The following is a 23,041-nucleotide window of genomic DNA, read 5'->3' as shown; positions in this document are numbered from 1 at the left end:
AAAAAATAATTTAATGTTGAGAGAGTAGTATAAGAATGTGTTCCACATTTAATCTAATGCATACTATCAACTTTCCCGTGATGAAAAAAAACTCCGCTGACCCATGCTAAATGCCACCACGGGACAAATTTATTCAAGCCGACTTCAAAGTGTGTAAACTTAACTATCAAAATTTTAGCCAATAAAATACCTGCTAGTGGATTGATTGACCTGGATCATCACAATTCAATGCCATATTTGACCCTATAAAGTAAAACAGATATTGATATATCCTAATGGAGAAAGCAAGCATAAATGGAAATCAAGATATCACATATGAATAAAATAGAATTAATTTAATCTAAAGTTCATTCACCAGGAAAAAACATCTAAAGTTTGATTGAGCTCACCAAAACTGAGATAATAGAGTATAGTTGAGTGTATTTAATTTCTTTAAAAACAAAACTTAGATATAAATATGAATGAACTCACCAAAGTTACCTGCAAATATTCGTAATTTCATAAGCGCAGAACTTTTACAACAATACTAGATTTTAGATAGGAATATATCACTCATACATACTCATCATGAAAATAAGCAAGGTGTATAACTGCAGATCAAGAATTTCTTACAGGTGAAATCGTTCCGCCACTGTCATAGTTAACTATTTGGTTAGTTAGGGTTTCTTCACCTTGCTTAATTATGTGGTTTCTGTTTTGTAGGAATAGTAATATTTTAGAAAGAAATGAAATATTTTGAAGAGATTGTGATTTCCTTGCTAATGGAGATGGTCTCATAGGTGACGGTAGCCACTGAGTGCTAAACAGTAAGCTGAAGATATTTTCATTTTTCCCTTCCAGCTGGAGATATTATCTACTTCAAAGGTTTTGCTTTGTGATATATATATATATATATTGGTGGAAAAACTACAAACGTGGGAGATATGGCCTCGCACACTTTCATGCTTTTTTCTTGTTGTTACACTTCGTAACATAAAGCAGCACTTGTTTTATAATCAGCAGAAAGGACCTGACTATCCCTGATCTATATAGTAGAAGACGAATGACTAATGATGTGAGCATTAAACTTTATATACAGTCAAAATACAAATAGGAAATTACAATTTAACACCAGATGCCTTTCTTAAGCATGATCTTTATCTTCAATTCTCTATTTGCTGATTCCACTTGGTGATCTTTAGCTATTTCTTTGAAGCCTGGTTCCTTTTGTTCACAAAAAGTATTATGTTTACATTATTAGTGCACCGATTATAAATAATAGGCTAAATTACGTTACTTTAAGATATTTGATTGTAATAAATAGGTCCTCTAAGTTTTTTTCCATACCACTTAAATCTTTTAAGTTAATTAATTGTAATAAGTTGGTTCTTTAAATTTTTTCAGTACTAATTAGGTCATTTAAATTATTTAACCGTAACAATTTGAGTTATTTCATATCTTAATTATTTGGGGTCTAAAAATTACAATTAAATAACTTAAAAGACCTAAGTGTTACGAAAAAAAATACTTAAAGACTAACTTGTTACAATTAAATAACTTAAATGACAGAGATATACGAAAATACTTAGAAAACCAACTTGTTATAATTAAATAACTTAAACGATCTACGATGTAATTTAGCTTAAAAAATAATTGACAGCTCTAGCACCAATAAACTTTAAATTTGTGGAAATTGCATGGCATGTCAAAATCATTTCTTGGAGTTAGGTTGCTAAGAGGGACGGTAGAAACATAGGCGTGAGTGTTGCATGTAGTTTCACCTATAATTTGAGACGAAGGGATTAAGTTATAAATGCTTTTAAAAAATCTTAGTCTGACCTATTTAACAAAAGGTATAATCTGATATAACGTGATGTAGTCTAATAGACACATGTAGGTCGGTCCAACCAATTCATAAATATATATTAAATACATCACTTATACGAGAAACTTAAAAAATTAATTATTTCTTATAATCAAAACAGCGGAAAGAGTAATAGATTCCACCAATACTCTTTGACCCTAACAACAAAGTTAAATTCACACTCTTGGGGAGTATATGCAGCAGCACATTAGAAGTTGACCAACGCGTTTCACAAAAATTAAACTTTATTTTACATTAGTTTTTAGAAACATTAATATATTTCCTTAAAAAAAAAACATTTAATATATTTGACCCAATAATGTGATTACTCTACGATAATAGGACAAAACTAATCTTCCAACCGACATCACGAGTGCAAACTTAACTATCATAACTTTTTGGCCAGTTTAATACCTGCTAGTGGATTGACTTGGATTGTCACTATTCAATGCCATATTTGACCCTATAAAGGAAGCATAAATAAATAATTCAGATATGAATAAAATAGACTATATTTATTCCCGTGAACTTAGCTTAATTGGTAGGGATATTGCATATTATATGCAGGGGCTGAAGTTCGAACCCCAGACACTCCACTTCTCCACAATTTAATTATGTGAGCTCTAGCCACTAGCCTACTTGACCAAAAAAAATAAAAAACAGACTATATTTAATCTAAAGTTCAATCAACAAAAAATACACCCAAAGTTTGATTGAACTCACCGAAGCTGCAATGATAGTAGTATTTCTTCAAAAAAAAGCACATGATGAAATCTGAATGAACTCATGGACATTACCTGCAAATATTTCGTAATATTAGATAGATATACATTCGAAATGGAAAACAGAAATCAGTCATATTCATCATGAAAATCAGCACAGTGTATAAGTGTAGATCAAGGTCATCGTACGCTGGAGACTGGAGATTGTTTCTGAACTAAAACTAATTGATCCGTCAACAACACCACCATCACAGATTCACAATCTCACTCTCACCGTCATAGAACAGAGTCCTCCGCCACAACCGTAGCGGCATCAGGTATATCTTCCACTGCCATCTCTTTCAGTGAATTGCTGGTTAGTTAGGGTTTCTGCTTTGAGTGTGAACTCTAACAGATCTCTGTGCATCTAAGTTCTTCATGTTGGTTTTTTTTTCTTTTTTTCTTTTTTCTTTTTACGAATGACAAAGGTTAGTAATTAGTTGTTAAATTTAGATCTATTTCTCTGTCCACGTTCGAACCCAGAACCCCCAACTCTTTCTCTCTTAACTCAAAGCAAGAGCTATCCAACCCTCTCTCATCCGTGGTTTCTAATTTGGGGAAAATGTTAGATTAGAAATAGATTAAAAAGTGTATCTGTTTCTACATAAATTGTGCAGAAATTAAAGTGTGATTTCTTTCCAAAGAGAGATGATTTATTGGGTGACGGTAGTAGCCACAGAGTGCAGAACAGTTACAGTGCTTTGAAGATATTTTCTTTTTGTTTTTCTTCCAGCTGGAGATATTATCTTAGTTCAAAGGGTTTTGTTTTAAGATATTTTATTTTCCATTTTTTAGGGAAAAATAAAACTACAAGCGTGGGAGATGTGGTCTTGCACTGCACACATTCCTGCTTTCCTGTTGTTGCATTTAGTAACCTTTGGCCACCCCAACAGGTAGCACTTGATATTTTCAGCTGGAAAGGACCTGAGTATCAGAATGACTAATGATGATTTGAGCATGTAGAGCAGGGTAACTCTTCTCTTGATTGATGTGAGCTTTTAAACTTTATAATACAGTCTCAAAACAAATCACAATTCAACACCAGACACGCCCCGGATTCCACTTGGTTATGCTTTAGTTCACAAACTTATATAACAATATACATGCTTTAGTCCACTTTATAATACTTGCTTTTATGAACATAATATTTTTATGTTGGTGGACAAGGTTTGAACTCCGAACTTTGCATATATTATGCATTATTCATATCAACTGAGTTAAGTTCATGAGAACAAATGAATATATACATGATTTAAAACTATCGATTTTAGTCATGTATATGTTCATAAAAACTTATATATATTTTCAATGTTGCATTTGTGAATGTCCGACAACATCACAACACATATGATTACATTCAATTAAATCATTTTCTTAAATTATTATCAACGTCAGACACGTTTCGTTATGGTGTCTATGTTGGGGGTCAGTATTTAATAGTTCTAAAGTAATTATTTTATGGTTGACTAATACAAAGACACACATACACTCATTATTCACTATATGAAAATGTAAGGAAATAAGTCGGTTCGTTATCTTAATTTAAATGAAAATGTGAGTATTTAAGTTTTAAAATATCTCAAAAAAAGTTAAGAAATACTTATAAATGTGTGTGGACCTTGTAAAAAATTAATTTCATTTTGATCCTCAACATTTTGTTCTAGCCCTTAAATTCTTCTCTTTGCAGACCCTATTTTTTTACTCTTTTGCATTTTCGTCCCTACATGACTAATTGAACAATGTTTCAACAACTAAAGTAAATAAAAATAACTTCCATTTTGCATTTAGTCCATTTTTTAGCATTTCATTAATAACTTTTTTTGTTGACAATTTATAAGCAACATTTAAGATTGGTTGACGTTGTAAATTTGTTTACACAGGTTAAGAAAAAGAAAGACAAAGTTTTTTTTTTTTTTTTAATAAATTAAACTAACTCACCCAAATTTAAATGTGGATCCTCTCCGATCCTTTTAGTTCAACCCTTTCTCTTTTTTCAAATCAACGGTTGGTTCATACATGAAGGAAAGAACAATAAAGTAGAGAGAAAACAAGTTAATGAATGGTTGAGATCGAGGCAGGATGGACAACATGAGAGAAATAGCATGAGAGGATCCAAATTCCCCAATTGACATTAAGAATAATCAAATGTAAGTTGGAGAACACATTTTAAGGTGTCATGCCAACGCCACCAAGACCAAGTATTAAAATCAAACTAACTTATAGTTTTATTTCTTTTATAAGCAAAGAAATTTATTAATATGACTAAAAGTGTATTCAAACCCAACTATAATTTATTGTCATTACTTTCTTTCCTCGAATAAAAAAAATTGGGTCATGCTAACTTGTGCCCAGAACATGTTAAGCAATTCAAAAGAGTAAATATTCTCTTAAATTTTGTGCACTTTATTAATTAAAAGTAAAATAATTAATTTCAAATGCATTGATTAGAACAAATTATTTCCACTTTTAACTCATTAACTTGTGTTTTAAGGGCACAGGTTAGCATTTCTCAAAAAAAATTACGTTATAGAAAATGTTTAAGAGTGCCCTTAAGGTATTGGTTAAGAGAACAATAATAAAAATATTATGTTGGAAAATAGTAAAATGTGATGAATTCAACTTTTTAAAAGTTTAAAAATTATAGTTTCCAACGTCAAACTACTCTTTTTTATTTACTTAACCATTCTCTTAAGGGCACTTATTAGCAATACCCTTTGTTATTACTCATTACTCTAGGAGAATAGGACAGAACTAAATTTCGAACTTACATCATTCACGTGCGTAAAGTACCTATCAAAATTTTAACCAGTAAAATACCTGCTAGTGGATCGACTGAATCATCACAAACAACCCAATGCCATATTTGACCCTAGAAAGCAAAACACGTATGTAGATAAGTTCTAAATAGGAAAGGCAAGACAAATCAATAAACAAATAAATAAACAGGTATTTTATTTAGTCTAAAGTTCATTCAACAACAGAAAAATACATCAAAAAGTTTGATTGAACTCACCAAAACTGCAAAGGTAGAAAACTCAGAACTCATTGTGAAAATCTCAATGAACCCATCCAACATTACCTGCATATATTTCAAAATCACAATATTTTACAATAATATTAGATATATTTTATTTAAAATAAAAAACAGAAACCCCTCCTACTCAATATCAAAATCATGCAGGGTGTAGAAGTTAGAACTGTGGATCAAGAACAAAGTACGTACAGTGGGGATTGTTACTGAACTGCAAATAATCATCCGGCAACACACCACCACCTTCATTATCTGAATTTCACCGTCACAGAACAGAATCCTCGACCGCCACAATCGTTGCATCAGGTATATATATCCATCACCGCCATCTATTTCAGTGAATTGTTGGTTAGTTAGGGTTTCTGATTTGAGCGTGAACTCTTGAAACTCACTGTGGTTTCTATATGGGGAAAAAGAAAAATTAAAGAGATAACTTTTTTTTTGTAGAAGTTGTGATTTCCTTGTTAGGGGAAATGATTTACTAATCCAATGAGGGTAGAACAGTGTGTGGGATATTTTCTTTTTTTCCTTCCAGCTGGAGATAGATATTATCTTAGTTCAAAGGGTTTTCTTTTTAGCATATTTTAATTTTATTATATATATATATGGAGTTTGTTAGAACACACCCACTAGTTTTTATGTGGGAATGTTTTAGCAAGTTATAATTAAAAAGTTAATAAATACACCTTAAGGTGTATGTTGCTATAACACACCTTCTAAAAAAACAAGTGGGTGTGTTATAGCAAATCCTATAGACATTTGCTAGAATACACCCACTTATTTTTTAGAAGGAGTATTTTAGCAAGTGAATAACTAAAAAGTGGTTAATGTAGCTTTGCTAAAACTCCCACATAAAAACTTGTGGGTGTGTTCTAGTATATATATATATATATATATATTTGGGTGAAAAAGCTTCAAGCGTGGGAGCTATGGGCTCGCACGTTCCTGCTATTCTTGTTGTTGTTAATGTTATATATTACATTTTTTTTTTAAGGGGATTTTATATATTACATGTCACACTTGCTTTATGTTTAAATTTTATTACATTAATAAACTAGGTCCACAGCTGAATCAATAGTGTTTTTTTGACAGCTTGTAGCAATAAACATAAAACTATAACTAATTCATTTTAGTCATGCATATGTTCTCTAATATATGATCAATGTTTAAGTGTGTGTGTCTGATATTTGTAGTAAAATCAGGTAATGTGTGGAAAGTGACAAGAAAATAGTGTGGTTCTTGTAATATAGTTATCATTTTAGTCCCTTAATTATTATTTTTCAAAATGGTCTTTGTGAAAAAAAATTATTTCATTTTGGTCCTAAAAAATTATCATGTTAGCCCCTATAATTCGCTTTTTTTGCATTTCAATCCCTACATGACCATTTGAACATGAAAAATATCACATTCACTAAACAAAATTGCATTTCAGTCCCTATAGAAATTAAATTAATTTGAAGAACTCGTCAAAGCTTAAATGATTGATGTACAACTCATGGTATAACTTAACAAACTCTCCATCCACCCTCTACTCCCTATAGAAATTCTCTTAGCTTTGTTTGCGAGTTTGGAGAAGAAGGGAGGGGTTTAGAAAAAAAAAAAAAAAAAAAAAGGAAGGAGCAAGTGAAAGAAATAGAAGACATTAGGAGAGGAGGGTATTAGAGGACATATATTCTTCATATAATATTTTTAGAGGAGGGTATTAGAAGACATTAAAAAAAAGGAAGGAGCAAGTGAAAGAAATAGAAGACATATATTCTTCATAATACAAAATTCATATCATTTGGAGAAACTCAAATTGTATTAGAGAAAGGTTTTGGAGGGTTTTAAAGGTTTACATGAATTCTTTAAATAAATTTAACATTTGTTGTTATAATATTTTTAAAAATAAAAATATATTAATCATTAATCATAAACATTAATTTATCACTATCTAAAAAAATTGCTCTTTTAAAAAATGTGAATCATTTCTCTATTTCCCCGTATATTTTCCACCCCATAAGCCCTCCATTCCTCTTCCCTCCAAACTCCCAAACAAAGTCTTAGAATTCTTACAATTCTCGTCGACATCTTCAAGAAAGACAAGTAAAAAATTTGGACTGCGTTCAACCCCAAATTAAGAAGGATTATTCGCCTTCCAAAACTCACATATTTATTCCTCCAAGAATTTAGTCTATTTCTCAATTTCTCCAACAAAGGTTCTCAGGTAAACAATTTCCTTGAATTTGCACCAACTGAAAGATCCAAATAAGTAAATGGGATTGACCCTTCACTATAATGAAAGAAATTACATGTCATCTCCATAAAGCCCAAGGGTAAATTAATTCCTATGAAACAACTTTGAGAAAATTGACTTTTAAACTTGACGCCATCTCGAATTCTCTCAACATCGCCTTCAAGGTGTAAAGATTTTCAACAGTTGTTTCCCCTATACAAAGAGTATCATCCGCATATGAAGATGTGAAATCACCGTCCCTCCTCTAACAACCTCAAAACCCTTATACCTATTTTGATTCACCACATTGGACATCAACCTACTAAAACCTTCGGCTACACAAGAAAGGTGTCAAATGATCACCTTGCTTACTAATTTCCTCCGTTGGGCTACCGTTCACTAGAATAGACACGTTACCCCCAAACACACGATCCTTTATCCACCCCACCCGTTTTCCACAAAGCCCCAATCGACCAAATCATAAGCCTTTTCAAAATCCACTTTAAAAATCAAACGTTCATGTTTCCTCCTCTTAGCCAAATCCACTACCTCATTAACAATCATCATCCAATCGACCAAGCTTCGACCTTCCAAGAAAAGCCACCATCTCTTTCAGTGAACTGTTGGTTAGTTAGAGTTTCTGATTTAATTGTGAGAACTTTGTCCCCTCACTTGTGCATCTGTAGTCTCTACCTTGCTTCTGTGGTTTCTGATTTGGAGGAACAGTAAGGTTTTAGAAATAGATGAAAAAGTGTAGCTGTTTCTGCATAAATTGTGCAGGAAGTGTGATTACCTTGCAAAGATAGATGATTTACTAGGTGACGGTAGTACCCGTTGAGTGCAAAACAGTGCTTTGGAGATATTTTCTTTTTCCCTTCCAGCTGGAGATATTATCTTAGTTCAAAGGGTTTTGTTTTGAGATATTTTATTTTGTTTTGGGGAAAAATAAAACTACAATCGTGGGAGATGGGGTCTTGCACACGTTCCTGCTTTTCTTGTAATATTGTTGTTTGTTGCACTTAGTAACTTTTAGCAACCCCAACAGGTAGCAGTTGGTATTTTCAGCTGGAAAGGACCTGATAATCCCTAAAGTTGTATCAGCATGACTAATGATTTGAGCATGTAGAGGCGTAGAGCAGGGTAACTCTTCTCTCAATTGATGTGAGCTTTTAAACTTTATAATACAGTCTCAAAACAAATCACAATTCAACACCATATCCAGTGCCTTTATTGCGGATTCCACTTAGTTATAGATAATTTCTTTGAAGCCAAGTTGCTTTAGTTCACAAAAAATATGTATACATACATGCTACAACTGCTTTGTGCTTTTTCACAAAAAGCCTAGTTCCTTTGGCAGCAATACATTTTTTTTCTACTGCAGTTAAGTTAAAAGTATTAAACTTAAAACCATAATTTTATTCATGTTTAAGTGTGTGTATTTGTGAGTGTCTAACACCATACATTTGGTTATATTTAATTATGTCATTTTTTTAAATCATTATTAGTGTACGCGTTAGTGTTTATTTCACTATCAATTATGTTTGGTGTTTGTGTCGGTATTTCATAGTTCTAAAATAATTAATTATTTAATGGTCGACCACTTACGCACACTCATTATTAGCTGAATAAAATATAATGCAAAATCAAGCAACTTTTAAGGTTAGCCACTTCCCACATTCTCTCAACTTTTCTTTCATTTTTTTTTTTAAACTCGGTATCCGATCCAAGAATCGACTAATCTGAGGGGACCAATCCCACTGCCCACTTATGGGAGTCCCATTTAAAGCCAGAGCAAGCTCAGTGTGGACTTAGCCCACCAAAATTGAGACTAGAGGGAATCAAACCCGAGACCTCTGGAGGAGCAAACTCCAAGATCCCAAGTCAACCACTAGGCTAACCCCAAATGGGTTTTTGTCTCTCATTTTATTTTTCCATAGTTTTTGACAATTTTTAGCCTGAAATCACACCCCACCGTTTCTTTATCTCTTTTTAGTTTTTGACAATTTTTAGCCTGAAATCACCCCACCGTTTCTTTCTCTCTTTTTATCCATATATTTCTTTTCTTTTGTGTGTTTTTTAAAGTTTTTATCGTCTTAGTATGGTGTTGGGTTTGTTCGTCGTTTGTTGGTGTTTCCATCTTCATACAATGTTTGCTGCTTCAGATTGACATATTCACCTGAACTTATTACAGATTTGACGAAGACTTTGGCGTCAATGTTGCAAATCCGGGAGCATGAATATGCCGGTTATTTTTATTGTCATATTTGTAGGCACTATTATGTTGTTGTTGTATACTATTAACCTAGGTGTTCCAAGATTGTTTGCGAATTCACCCTTTTTTGAGTTTTTAGCAATCTTAAATTTGCAATGATCTATGTATTTGTCTAATTTGAATGAATATCCTTTTCAGTAAAAAAATGTAATGCAAATAACCGGTCCATACAAAGTTATCTAATTTAAATAAAAATGTGAAGTATTTAAGTTTTAAAAAATCTCAAAATGTTTGGTAAATAATTCTCAAAAAATGTTTAGTTCTTTTATAAGTATGTGGACCTTGTAAACATATTTATTTCACTTTGGTCCTCCAAATTTTGTTCTAGTATTTAATTTTTGTCATATAGTCCCCATTTATTTATTTATTTACTTTTTTTGCTTTGGTCCCTACATTGACTAATTGAACAGTGTTTCAACAACTAAATAAAACAAAAGTAAATTATTATTTTTTTCGCAATTTAGGCTCTATAAACTTATGTGCATTCTTTCTGTGCTTTTCGTAGGGTTTTAAGGACCCGTTTGAATTTACTTATTTTTTAGCTTATGAAAAATAACTTATGCAAAATAAATAAGGTTTTATGTTAATTTATAAATTTTAACTAATGAAAATTGTGTATTCATGAACTGTTTTATCATAAACTATTAGCAAACTTATGAATGATACATAAAAAAAATTATAATTTTGTAGAAATCAAAGGACAAGTTAATTAAAAATCATACGAAAAAAATGTAACTTGTAATATGTTACACTTGCAAATTTGTTTACATAAGACCGGCTGTGATTGTGATTTATTCACGTTGCAAATTTGTTTACACACAGATCAGGTCTCAAAATCAAACTCCACTAATAATTTAATTTGAATTTAATTTTTAGGAACAAGAATATATTTGACCAACTAGTTTATAGCAGTGATTACTTTCTTTCCTTCGGATCAAATTTTTTATTTACGGTGATTAATTACTCTACTCTACGAAAATGGGACAGAACTAATTTTCGAACTTACATCACTCACGTGTGTAAAGTAAGGAACAAAATTTAAGCCAGTAAAATACCTGCTGGTGGTGGATCGACTTGAACCCATCAGAAATAACTCAATGCCATATTTGACCCTAGAAAGCAAAACACGTACTTATTATATAGATAAGTCCTAAATAGAAAGAAAGGCAAGATAGATAGATAGATAAATCAAAATGATTAAAATAGAGTATTTATAGAAAGTTCATTATTCAACAACAGATTGATTGAACTCACAGAAACTGCAATAATAGTAGTATAACTCATGATGAAAATCTGAATGAACACATAGACAATACCTGCAAATATTAGATAGATATATTTTAGAAATGAAAACAGAAATCACTCAAACTCATTGTGAAAATCAGCACGGTATAGAACTGTAGATCAAGAAAAACTTACTGGAGACCGTCAGAACCACCACCGTCGCGGCATCAGGTATATTCTTCACTGCAATATTTTTCAATGAACTGTTGATTAGTTAGGGTTTCTGATTCAACTATGAATTCTTACAATACTTTATTCAATTTGCTTTTGTGGTTTCTGATCTGGGGCGGGGCAATGAATAGTAAGATTTAAGAAAGATATGCAAAAATTTGATTTCATTGTTAGTAGAGATTATTTACTAATTAACTAGGTGACGCACAGGGTATCCAATGAGTGCTTTGAAGATATTTTCTTTTTTCCCATCCAGCTGGAGTTAGATATTATCTTATCTTAGTTCAAAGGGTTTTCTTTTTGGCATATTCTATTTTTATTTTTTATATATTTGTGTGAAAAATGCTTCAAGCGTGGGAGATATGGTATGGTCTCGCACGTTCCTGCTATTGTTAATTTTATCTGAGAAAAGAACCTGAATATCCCTCAATTGATGTAAGATTTGTACAATCACAAAACCAATAGGAATTCACAATTCAACATAAGATTACCTCTTAAGCATGTTCTTAATTTTAACAGTCACGTGCTATTATAATTTTTTATTTTCCTCTTATTTTTATTTTCAACTCCTTAACTACGAATGTCACTTGCATTTCATTTCTTAGAGTAGTTTAGTCACTAGAAATTCACCTTCTTAAGATGGATGAGTGGAGTGTATGAATTTCAAACTCTAACCTCTAAATATATAATGCAATATCTTTACCAACTGAGTTAAGAACTAATTTATGTTAAAATTTAAATACATTAACTACAATGATGTAGCATCCAATAAAGTGTTTTTGATCTTACAACTAATCTGTATTTTTTGTCAAAAAAAAAGTTTTAAAAAAAATTCTCAAAAAAGTTCAATTAAAAAAATAGTTATATGTGTGTGGTCCTTGTAATATATACTAATCATTTTAGTCCCTTAATTATTTTTTTCAAAATGGTCCTTGTAAAAAAATATATTTCATTTTGGTCCTAAAAAATTTGTTCTGGTCCTTAAAAATAAAATAATTAATTTTCATTTTAGCCCTTATGATTAACTTTTTTGCATTTCAGTCCCTATATGACCAATTGAACATGAAAAATGTCATATTGACTAAAAAAAATTGTATTTCAGTCCCTATATCATAAATATCTTACAAAATATTATTCAGTAGTTATTTATTTATTTTTTGTATAATTATTTTCATTCATTATCATTTAATTGTTCAATAATAGGAATATTACCTGAATAGCAAATATTGAAAAAATAGAATAAGAAAAATACCAGATTCACAGTGTACTGTGTACCTAGAAAAAGATATGTGCCTGAAGCTTAAACATATCAGTACCACCACATGTTAGGCCAGATCAAGAAACTAACCTCATCACAAATCAGGTGATCCCCAAAGAGCTATATGTTGCATGAAGTACCTAAAAAGTAGTATTTGAAATTACCTTGTATACATATATAGTAAGTTAAATATAAGCTCAATTGTGAGACGGGAAACAAGAACTGCAGTGGGTGAGCCACACTATCATCCATAGATAGAAAATATAAAACAAATAACCTAAGTATACAAAAGTCAAGTATAAAATAGGGTTATCTGATCTAAACTCCAAATTTATAAATTTGAATGAACTCTTGTACACAACTCATGATATAGCTCTTGCACTCCAAAAACATGTTAAACTAATTTAGAACAAAGTCTGAGTGAAATCAATGGTAAAAATAAAGGTGTTACAGTGCAAATATTTCTTAATTTCAAATGAACTTAAAAAAGAACACAACTTACAACTGCAACCTCCAGATCTGCCACCACCATCCCTTTCAGGTAACCACTGATTAATTAGGGTTTTTGATTTGAGATTTTGAGTATGAAGTTTCTCAACTCACTGTATGGTTTTTGATTTGGGGAACATACAAAAAAGATTAACAGATTATTTCATCTGTTTCTGATATGAGCGAAAAATTGGATCTGTTTGTGGTTTGCAGTGCTGGGAACAATATTAGATATTTTCATAGAGAAAGGGTTTGCCATTTTAACTTTTTTTCAACTTTATCTTTCTATTTAAAGAAGAAAAAAAAAAAAAAGAAAAAAAAAGAACGTAAATTGAGTTAGAGGAAGATGTCGTTTTGCACACGTCCGTGACATATAGCAAATTAGCAATGAGTAGTGGGCAGCTCTTTATTGATGATAATATATGATACATTATACATACACAAACATAAAGTGACACATTCCTTCAACAACAACAACAAAAAAACGACACACATATCTATACTTAGTATTTGCTACTTTTACATTTGTGTATGTGAGTGTATAATGTGTGTGTATAAATATAACTAACTTAACTAAGTATATATGTTTGATATTACAATGTCTTGGCAAAATCACTATGGTACAATGATTTTGTTGAATATGACTCATGGTGATTTTGTCAAAGTCTTTGTGATACCAAACTAACACTAAGCTTCCACTTTAATTTTAATTTCATATAGTTCATATAATAATTATCTAAAGGTTCTTCCTCCAGAGCCACTCTCCCTCTGACAATTGAAGAAGACAGCAGCAACAGGTGATCCAAGATTGTAGAGTTCAGCAAATTCTCTTGTGTTGAAATTTTGTCGCCATCCTGGAGCATAAACCCTTTGTCTACACTGTTGACGGAATAAGACAAACACGAAACGATGGATCCCTGAAGTGGGTCGTGGCCTTTCATAATTTACAACCTCATTGCCTATGTGCAAAACAATCAAATTCAAAATTAGCTAGCTGGTTAGGGTGGAAAATGTAACTTTCCAAATGAACGATTCTACCAATAGGCATACCCATGAGGACTTTCTCTTTAATAAGTAAAAACTATGAAGATAATTCTAGTGTTGTTCTTAATTTGTTATTCAAATATTACTTCAATTGATTTATCTTTCATTTCTTGCATGTTGAGATTGACATTGAATTTTACAAAACTATGCCAACACAATGTTTTGCTGTAGGTATAATCATGGTTTTTACAAAAATCATAATGACATATCGTGATTATGTTAAACTCAACTTCAATTCAAAGTTAAATTTATGGAATTTTGAATAACACTTAAAATCTAGAAATTTAAAATGTCTTCCTTGCTCTATAGTCTATACAATGTAAATTTAAGATTGATTTTTTAACTATTTCAAATTATGCAAATTGGTTCCTATATTTTTAAGAAATTTACATATGAGTCCCTATATATTAATAAAATATTGAAATTTGGTCCCTATATTTAAAAAAATACAAATTGGTCCATTTAAATTTTCAAAATCTGTAAATTGGTTCCTATGAGTTTTTTTTATAAATTGCAAATTGGTCCCTATAATTTTAAAAATTTGTACATTAGCCCTTTTTCATATTTTGAAGGTAAATCCCTCAATTTTTTTTTTTGAAATTTCATAAAAATAATCCAACAAAGTTTAAGAAGTGAGAATTATATTATTCTAGTTTCTATGACATTTCTAATTACCTCATCCAAATACAATCTTAAGTAATGTGATTACCCAAACGCTTCACATATCCTCTAATTTTATTTGAAAACAGCCACAAATGAAATAATAGTTCCCCATTGAATTCTATGACATAATTAACTTTATTTTTTAAAATAACTGAGTTCTTGTTATATCATTTGACCTAACAAGTAACAGATTATGTATAAAGTGTACATACCGAAAGTGACTTCAGTGGTTCCTGGAATATCAGTCACCAACCTAAAGTTTATTGAGAGAAGAGTGTTAGCTAGCTATATATTATTTAACGAAAGTCTCATGTAAATCATTTCCAATCATAACCATAAGACATGTAATTGATTTACTCACCAGTGAAGGTACTCCTTAAAAGTGGGGTTACTTGGGCTAGGTGAATCAGGATCCACCATAACCTAAAAAAATAGAGAAAGAAATTAGAAACTACATTATGATAATATGGTAAATATATAGTGTATTCCAACAACAACAAAGAAATAAGACTATAATAATGTAAATTACTAGGGTGTAGAGGTTTCTGAGATCGTTTCCACCAACACTCACTCTCGGTTGATTTCCAATTTGAGAAGGTTTGAGCTCACAACCATTATTCACATCCCTATTACCATAGGTCACTCGAAGAGGAATGGAATTTTCAAATGAGTCTATTACATCCCCTATTACACGCCCTACAGCTAGTGGATTCCTACTGCTACCAGCCATATGTGGTTCTTAGTTCTCACACTTCTATGCACAAATTTGTCTTAGGACAACTATGAACTGCTAGAGCTATTTATAGAGGAAAAACAGAGGTCAGGGGATAAATATTCCTTTCCTGTTGCGTACCAATCTTTCTTCTTGAATTTATCTAAAACACAAACTTAGGAATTTAATTAATAATTAGATAAAATAAAAATAATTTTAACTCATTTTCCTTCTCTCTCAAGTGGTCAATTGGATAATGAATGTCTATTAAACATTTTCCTTTAGAGGAGTATATTTCTAGTTTTTAAGCCAACACCTTCAGACCAATATAAATGGATTCGTTTTCATTATTTTTACTTATAAGATTATATATAATATCTTGTAAAAATTAAAGTAAAAGATCAATCGAAAGAAACATTGAATTCATAGAAAATCGTTTTACTAAACAAGGATTGTTCTATAGAAAATATCTAGAAAATATTAGTACTTTGTCATATTGCATCATTGCTTGGAAGTCATGACTAGTCACACTTCCTAATACTTTTTCATATCTAAATAAAGAGAGGATAAATATTTGGTCATAGTCCTAAATCAATACCACTTAGAAACACACATCATAATATATCATTAAATTATTTTAAAATATATATTCTTAAATTATTTCTTTTTTTTACCTTTTTTGAACTTATGCGAATGTATCCAAATATTTTACATTTATTTACCGTTGTGACCACTCAAGTGTTCCTCGGATATGAGAGGATCCATTATCATCCAAAATAGACATGTCTATTTTTTTGGTACTTAAATATATCTTACTTGTACAAATTATTTGCCTCTAATTTTGTAATAATAATACTTAAGAAATATAAATAAATATTTTAAGTTGCAATAAACCAAAATATAAATAAAATATTAATAGGTGAGGTAAAATTATGAGTATTATAGAGTTTCACCTTGAAGTAAAAATAAACGAGTTGTCGGCGATGTGTTTATAATGGGATCCATAAAATACTTTTGGATGAGTTCACTATTACAAGTGTTTTAAGTCTTTCGTGTTTTTGACCTAGTAAATATTTGTTTATTGTTAGATAGTTTAGATTTTAGAGTAGCCATGACAATGGGGCAGAGATGGTTTTTACCTTCTCCATCCCCGTCCCAGGCGGGTTTGGGTATTCCCATCCTTGTAGTGAAATAATTTTTTTAATAAAAAGAAATTTTTTCAGACTTACGCTTTCGTAAACGCATAGTTGAATTGTTATTGTCACATATTGATTTAGTCTTATCATTTGAATCATTAGCATAAATTCAATCGTCACAAATATTTTTAAAAGTCTTCAAACGTAAACTTACGTTTTCGCAAACGCATAATTTGAAAAGAAGCTATTCACCCCCACCCCAGCTTCCTTATTTAGTTATCATATAGACTAACATCAATTTCCATACAGACCCCTTCAACTTAATCCTCACTCTACCTCAGCCCTCAATCTCACAAGATTGCTCATTACCATGGTTGTCTGATACATAATTCTCGAAAACTTTTTTCGATGAAGTAGCATAAAATGATGCTCCAAAATATGATACTCAAGAGTCTTCTTTCCCCTCCAAAGAGAACATTATAGCTTCACCATATCCTGTTGTGGAAGCAATGGTTGGCTCGTCCTAAGTATCATGTCTTTTCATAATTCCAACACTTGATAGTTTACAAGTTATTAGAACTATAATGATTTCTGGAATTAGAGCATTTTTCCATTTATTTATTGCGTCTCTTTTCTTTGATCGAATGTACCCCTATTGAATTTGTATGTAATATTATAGATGATGAAAATTTAATCAACTTTCTTCATTGGAACTCTTCATTAAGAACTACATCACGACCATAGTCTAACTCAATTGCAACTTATCTTAATTAGGTTGTGTGAGTACATTGAGATGTTTTATCGATATGGTTACGTCTTCTATCATCTATTACATAAACAACAACCATTTCTAATGAAATATATATGTAGCTGATAACTTTTCATACGAGTGAATAGGAAAATTTGTCCTCAAATTTGCAGGATCAATCAATTTCGTCCCCCAATTTGTCGAAATAGCCAATTAATCCCTGAATTTGATAAATGTCAATCAATATCGTCCCTTCGTCAATTTGGTTCGTTAATAGTGATGACGTGGGACGTTAACCACTCACGTGGAGTGCCATGTCATATGCCACAAAAACATTGCAAAGGACAAATTTGATTGAAATCTACAAAAACATTGTCCTCTTCAATACGGTTGTAAAACGACTAGAGCTGTCAAAACGGACGGTCCGGGCCAAAAAAACCCGGTTGAAAAACGGGCTTGAAATATACTACCCGAGCCCGACCCATATAGCCCGGCCCGTTTTGATAGCTCTAAAAACGACTATTTCTTCCCCAATTCTATAAACTTGGGACCCTAATTTTTCAATCTCTCATATACAGTCCAAAATTTCTTCCATTAATTAACAACTCTTTCTTCCCCAATTCTAAAAAATTCAAACCCTAATTTTTTTTCGCTCCCATTTACAATCCAAAATCCCCAAAATTTCTTCAAAAAAACCTGTTCAGATTGAATACAAAATGATGGGTAGTGGTCGTATGGGCAAAAACAATTTCAAAGCTCTCAAACTCGAGCTTTATCTTCAAGCTCCACCTTATTGGTGATGTTAAAATGCTTGAATGTTGGTGTCCATAATTTGTGTTGTAAGAAAAGCCAATACTCTAAAAAACCAAGATGGCCTTTCTATGTTTGCACTTTGCCAAAGGTTTGTTTAAAAATGGTTATCTGTTGTTTAATATTATGCATTTTGATTATTGAATGGTTATGTGTCCATAATTGTGAATTTTTTGTCTAGGTTGATGAAGTTGGAGAACTAGGATACTTTAAAAACAATGAAATTTGTGTTGGTCAAAGAAGAAAGGAAATATTGACGATGAAGGTTCAATCTATGGTTAAGGCTAGGAAAAGTGGCAAAGAATAGGTTTGGAGGGCAAGGTTGATGGACAAAGTTGATTGTGTAGGAAGTGAACTTAGATGATTAAGTATTTGATAGGCATAATTTGCTTGTTTGAATTTTTTAACATGTTATTGTATTGTACTAGGAGTGTGTAATACCCTCAATGGAAAGAGAATGAAAAAGAATGTAACATTTATGTGATAATATTATAAGCAAATTAGTCCCTGAATTATTGTGAAAACTATCAAATCGATCCTACATTATATGCAAAACTATCAAATAAGTCCTTGAATTATAATATATTTAGTTTTCTAATTAATCCTTGGTGCATATATGTTCAAAATAAAGTAAAAAGAAAATAGGCACAGTTGGAGTGCATGATATTCAACTTGTTTCATAATTTAGTCATTGTACTACAAGTCCTCATATACCCAAAATAAAGTCACAATGCAAAACAAGTGCATAAATCATAAATCATAAAAGTAGGTTCTTAAATATTACATAGCCAAAAGCAACTCAGCTAAGGGGTTAAATAAGTCATAAGCATAAAGTTCCTAAATATTACATAAATAAGTCATAAACCACAAGTTTCATTACTTCTTTGAAAAGTCTGATGTTCGGATAAACTCCATGAATTAGGGTTGAGTAGAACCAGATGGCCCATAATCAGGATGTGTTACTCTAATGATTCCACGAATTGTTGTCTGTACTGGAGCAGGACCCCTCACTAGTGTTTTCTTAGACCTCTCAGTTGAAATAAATGGTCATCTTGCACCATACCCCCTTGTAGTTACACCCTGCAATACAATTTTCAATCAAGCCATTTTCTAAATTATCACACTTAATAGCAAATCGATCCTTATATTTCATGGGTAAAAGAGAAAAACTGAAAAATTGAGAGTGAAACGTTTTATTCAATTTGATCTTTGACAACATAACATGCAGATTGACACATCATCCATCCTAACTGATGGATGAATTAAATTTGATGGACATCCGTTAAATTCAGGGACTATTTCGCTATTTCGACAAATGAGGGACAAAATTGATTGGTTCTTGCAAATTCAGGGACGAAAATTCTTGTTTACTACTCCTTTTCCTACATACTAGAAAAGATGTGTCATAAGACTACCAATTGTCTTTTCCTTTGAAAAGTTTAAAGCAATGTTACAGGACCACAATAATCGGATACCACCAAGAGTTTGTATGTCAAGAAGATTCCACTCATCGTCTTGCGTATTTGTTGGTTTCTTTTATTTTAAGAGGTTTATATAATATTTTATGATACAAATAATCCTCAATCAACATCTTCCAAATGCCAAATTTCCCACCGTTAAACTATTCAATTTCAACCTCAAATCCGACGTCCTCATAATTGTATCTAATACCAATTTGTTGACAAAGGCTACGGTGGGAGACCTCTTTAGATCTCCTACCGTAGGAGACTTGACTTTTTTATTTTTTTGTTTACAAAATGGATGTCAACCTTTAGATATACTTGATATTTTTTGAAGATCATAGTATTGTCATACTCTCTCAACACTACATTCTTTTTACACTATGTTCCATCATCATTCTCTCTCCCCCTCCACGTCTCTTCTTACCCATCCACACCACCAACAACAACAGCCTCTCAAATGTAATATTTAGATCAAAAATTCAACCAATCAATACCATCAATAGCTATATAAATCCTCAATTCAAGCTGCATATAATAAGAATCAATATGTAATTAATTGACTTTTGAATAAATTACATCAAGATAAACTAGCAGTTGATACCACGCTGACTATTGGATGATGATTTTCTGGGATCAGAGATGAAAGGGTCAATCCTCACCCACAACAAAGAGAATATAGAAGCAAGGAGAACAACCCAGACAATAACAACGGTTCGTGTACGATTCGATTTCCCCAAAAGACCCTTCAAGAAAGGGTATAAATGAGCAATAACCCATATAGCAAAGAAGAGCTTTCCAAATAGTGGACCCCGAGATTGGTAACCACTATTTATGGAAAAAGAACAAATCTTTGACATATAATGAGAGATAAATTAAACAGGATTCTCATTTTCATAATCATTAAAATGAAAAGATTAAATCTGCAAAAGAATAGCACATCTGCAACTAAGAACAAGCCCGCGTGACGGAGGTGAGGGAAAGAGAAAGGGAGAGAGAGGTGGAAGAAAGTGACGGAGCGGAAGAGACGGAAGAAAGTGTTTTTTTTTTTTTTTTTTCTCTGGGGTTGTTTTGGTTGAGAGGTTGAAGAAAGTGTGAAAAAAATTCTAGTGTGGAGGGAGTTTAGCGAAATTAGTGTTCTTCATCAATCTAATAGTAACACATGTCATCATTGTTAAATAAAAAAAAATTCTCTTTTATAATGTCTCCTACCGTAGGAGACCTATTCAAGTCTCCTAACGGAAACGGCACCCCAGTTTGTTAGGAAACTTCATAGGAATTCTCTATTGTCAGATTGGTGAAAAGTGATAAATGCATAATGATTAAACACAGAGATTTATAGAAGAGTTCAACTAAATCTTTCTACGTCTTTAGTGTGATGCAAACATTTGAATTTAAAAGGGAATATTATACAAAGTGTTTATGAACACTCATAGTCTCTTGCTACCCAAAACCTAATTACACCTGAGAATATTTCTTCCTATAACTTTCTCTCGAGTACTTGTAATCTTTCTTTTTTGGGATGAATTTCTCTCTCAATGATATCATGAGGGAAACTCAGATGATCATCACATTGGATCAAGAGTAACCACACAATGGAATTCAACAACACATTTTAAGAAGAAACCTTAAGACATTGGATTTAAAGGTTCTCTTACTTACATATTGTTCAACATTCACTTTTTCATCTAATGTGGGACTATTGCCTCACTTGCTACACAATCGAGTAGCGTGAAAGAGGGCAAAGTTGAAAAGCATTATAAATATGAAGAGTTGGTTTAATTTTTCTTGACCAAAATAACTCTAGTTTTATTTGTGTAAAGAGAAATTGCATGGTCATGTCTTTAAGAAATATCCTTTTTTTTTACAAAATTGTGGGAGAGTGTTTGCATTTTTCACGTTGTAAAAATTGAAAGTTGAATAATAAAATATGGGCGAAATTGTTCTAATTGCCCCTTAACTTTATTTAAAGTAATGAGTTAGTCTTGTATCTTTTTTTTTCCTTTCAATTTAATCATTTATGTTATAAAATCATAACACCTTTGTCCTTCTTTACATAAAAAAAAAAAAAAAAAAAAAAAAACTCATAAAACTGATCAACAAACCGAGGAAATTTATCAAAAATCAAGATATTTGTAAAGTTTACAAAAGAAAAAACAAAAAATCACCTCTCTTGCAAATAAAAAATTGACAATTCTTCAATCTTTGTCCTTGCTCTCAAATCGTAAATCTTCAAATTGACGAATCTACAATCCTAATATCAACCATACTCACGTTTCTATAAATTAATGAACCAATACTCTAAAATCAAGAACAATGGTTATTGCTTTATCTGCTTCTCGATGTCACAATCTTGCTTTGTATTTATGTTCACATTCTCGGGTTTACATCCTTAATTTCTAGTCGCTTTTTGTCACAATTAACGATTGTAGAATGTAGATCTATGAGTTTAATTTGGAATAATATTCTAGAAAAGATTTAAATCAGATTGTTCCATAACAAGTCGAATTCTTCTAGAAGAGTTGGATGCTTTTGGTGATCGACTTAAGTACATGATATTTATCGGCAACGATTGTGTTTTACGGTGGATGTATATGAGAAGGGAAAGTTAAGGTAAATGAGTGAATAAAACACAATGGAGAGAAAATGCAACAAGTGAAAAATGAAAGATTTAATTGGATATTTGACGTTCTTGTTTAGAATTAAAGATTTGAGTTTTCTTTTTAAATCTGGGTTTCTTTGAATTAAAAACACATAAATAATAATTTTAATTTGTACATGTTAAAAAGTCTTTAATTTTTCTAATATATAATAATAATATAGTGTTTATAAGATCAAGTATTTTGCTCAACGATGATGGTGTTATTATTGCTTATTTATTTTTTCACCTTACTTTATTCTCGCGCGCCCTACAAATTTTGGATTTTATTATTCGAACAGCGTAAACATCTTTTCAAACCCTCCAAAACACATTAAAATACATTTACAAACACTCAATTTTTCAGATTTTATAATCTGAATAGAAAAGAATAGAATACGCGGGAAGAGATTATGATGAAGAAAGAAATAGCCGTTATTATTTTTAGGGTTAAATAGGCGTTATTATTTTTATCACTTTTGTGTTGCAAAAAAAATTGTATTTTT

General features: G+C 31.4%; 2 protein-coding genes across 14 annotated transcripts; both read right to left on the bottom strand.

The window, feature by feature from the left end:
- Window positions 1-1,050: 1,050 nt before the first annotated feature.
- Window positions 1,051-13,618, bottom strand: LOC11436277 (uncharacterized). Of its 12 annotated transcripts, XR_005643245.1 has the most exons (12): window positions 13,338-13,609; window positions 12,926-12,975; window positions 11,542-11,589; window positions 11,377-11,438; window positions 11,178-11,234; window positions 5,828-5,964; window positions 5,618-5,683; window positions 5,422-5,473; window positions 4,543-4,591; window positions 2,567-2,640; window positions 2,258-2,306; window positions 1,051-1,203 (listed from the first exon to the last, which is right to left on the bottom strand). XR_005643245.1 is itself a non-coding variant. In XM_039828308.1 (4 exons), exons 1-4 carry the CDS (start codon window positions 5,936-5,938, stop codon window positions 2,373-2,375), a joined length of 357 nt encoding a protein of 118 aa, XP_039684242.1. In that variant the 5' UTR covers window positions 5,939-6,223; the 3' UTR covers window positions 2,313-2,372. The 12 variants fall into 12 exon arrangements, 1 of the variants encoding a protein (XP_039684242.1); XR_005643246.1 differs by having other exon boundaries at window positions 4,543-5,473; window positions 12,926-12,999; window positions 13,338-13,616; XR_005643243.1 differs by having other exon boundaries at window positions 4,543-5,473; window positions 13,338-13,613.
- An 87-nt stretch (window positions 13,619-13,705) lies between these two features.
- Window positions 13,706-15,801, bottom strand: LOC11438588 (protein HEADING DATE 3A). 2 transcript variants are annotated; one of them, XM_039828145.1, is made up of 4 exons: window positions 15,603-15,801; window positions 15,393-15,454; window positions 15,244-15,284; window positions 13,706-14,283 (listed from the first exon to the last, which is right to left on the bottom strand). In XM_039828145.1, the coding sequence occupies exons 1-4, from the start codon at window positions 15,759-15,761 to the stop codon at window positions 14,057-14,059; spliced, it is 489 nt and encodes a 162-aa protein (XP_039684079.1). In that variant the 5' UTR covers window positions 15,762-15,801; the 3' UTR covers window positions 13,706-14,056. The 2 variants fall into 2 exon arrangements, with proteins under 2 accessions (XP_039684079.1, XP_003624569.1); XM_003624521.3 differs by having other exon boundaries at window positions 15,561-15,800.
- Window positions 15,802-23,041: the final 7,240 nt, after the last annotated feature.

This window comes from Medicago truncatula, chromosome 7, assembly GCF_003473485.1.
Source record: "Medicago truncatula cultivar Jemalong A17 chromosome 7, MtrunA17r5.0-ANR, whole genome shotgun sequence".
Classification (NCBI taxonomy): domain Eukaryota; kingdom Viridiplantae; phylum Streptophyta; class Magnoliopsida; order Fabales; family Fabaceae; genus Medicago; species Medicago truncatula.
The sequence above is the reverse complement of the archived record's forward strand: the minus strand, read 5'-3'. Positions and strand labels throughout refer to the sequence as shown.

Bases quoted from the DNA above. Each gene is read 5' to 3' on its own strand.
- LOC11436277 (XM_039828308.1), bottom strand. From the start codon at position 5,938: ATGCAACGATTGTGGCGGTCGAGGATTCTGTTCTGTGACGGTGAAATT. The intron at 5,684-5,827 runs GTACGTACTTTG...AAATATATGCAG, and splicing joins GTTCAGTAACAATCCCCACT to GTAATGTTGGATGGGTTCAT. The intron at 2,479-2,566 runs GTGAGTTCAATC...TTGGTCAAGTAG, and splicing joins CTACTATCATTGCAGCTTCG to GCTAGTGGCTAGAGCTCACA.
- LOC11438588 (XM_003624521.3), bottom strand. From the start codon at position 15,761: ATGGCTGGTAGCAGTAGGAATCCACTAGCTGTAGGGCGTGTAATAGGG. The intron at 15,455-15,560 runs GTAATTTACATT...CTATTTTTTTAG, and splicing joins TCAGAAACCTCTACACCCTA to GTTATGGTGGATCCTGATTC. The intron at 14,284-15,243 runs GTATGTACACTT...TTTTGCACATAG, and splicing joins AACCACTGAAGTCACTTTCG to GCAATGAGGTTGTAAATTAT.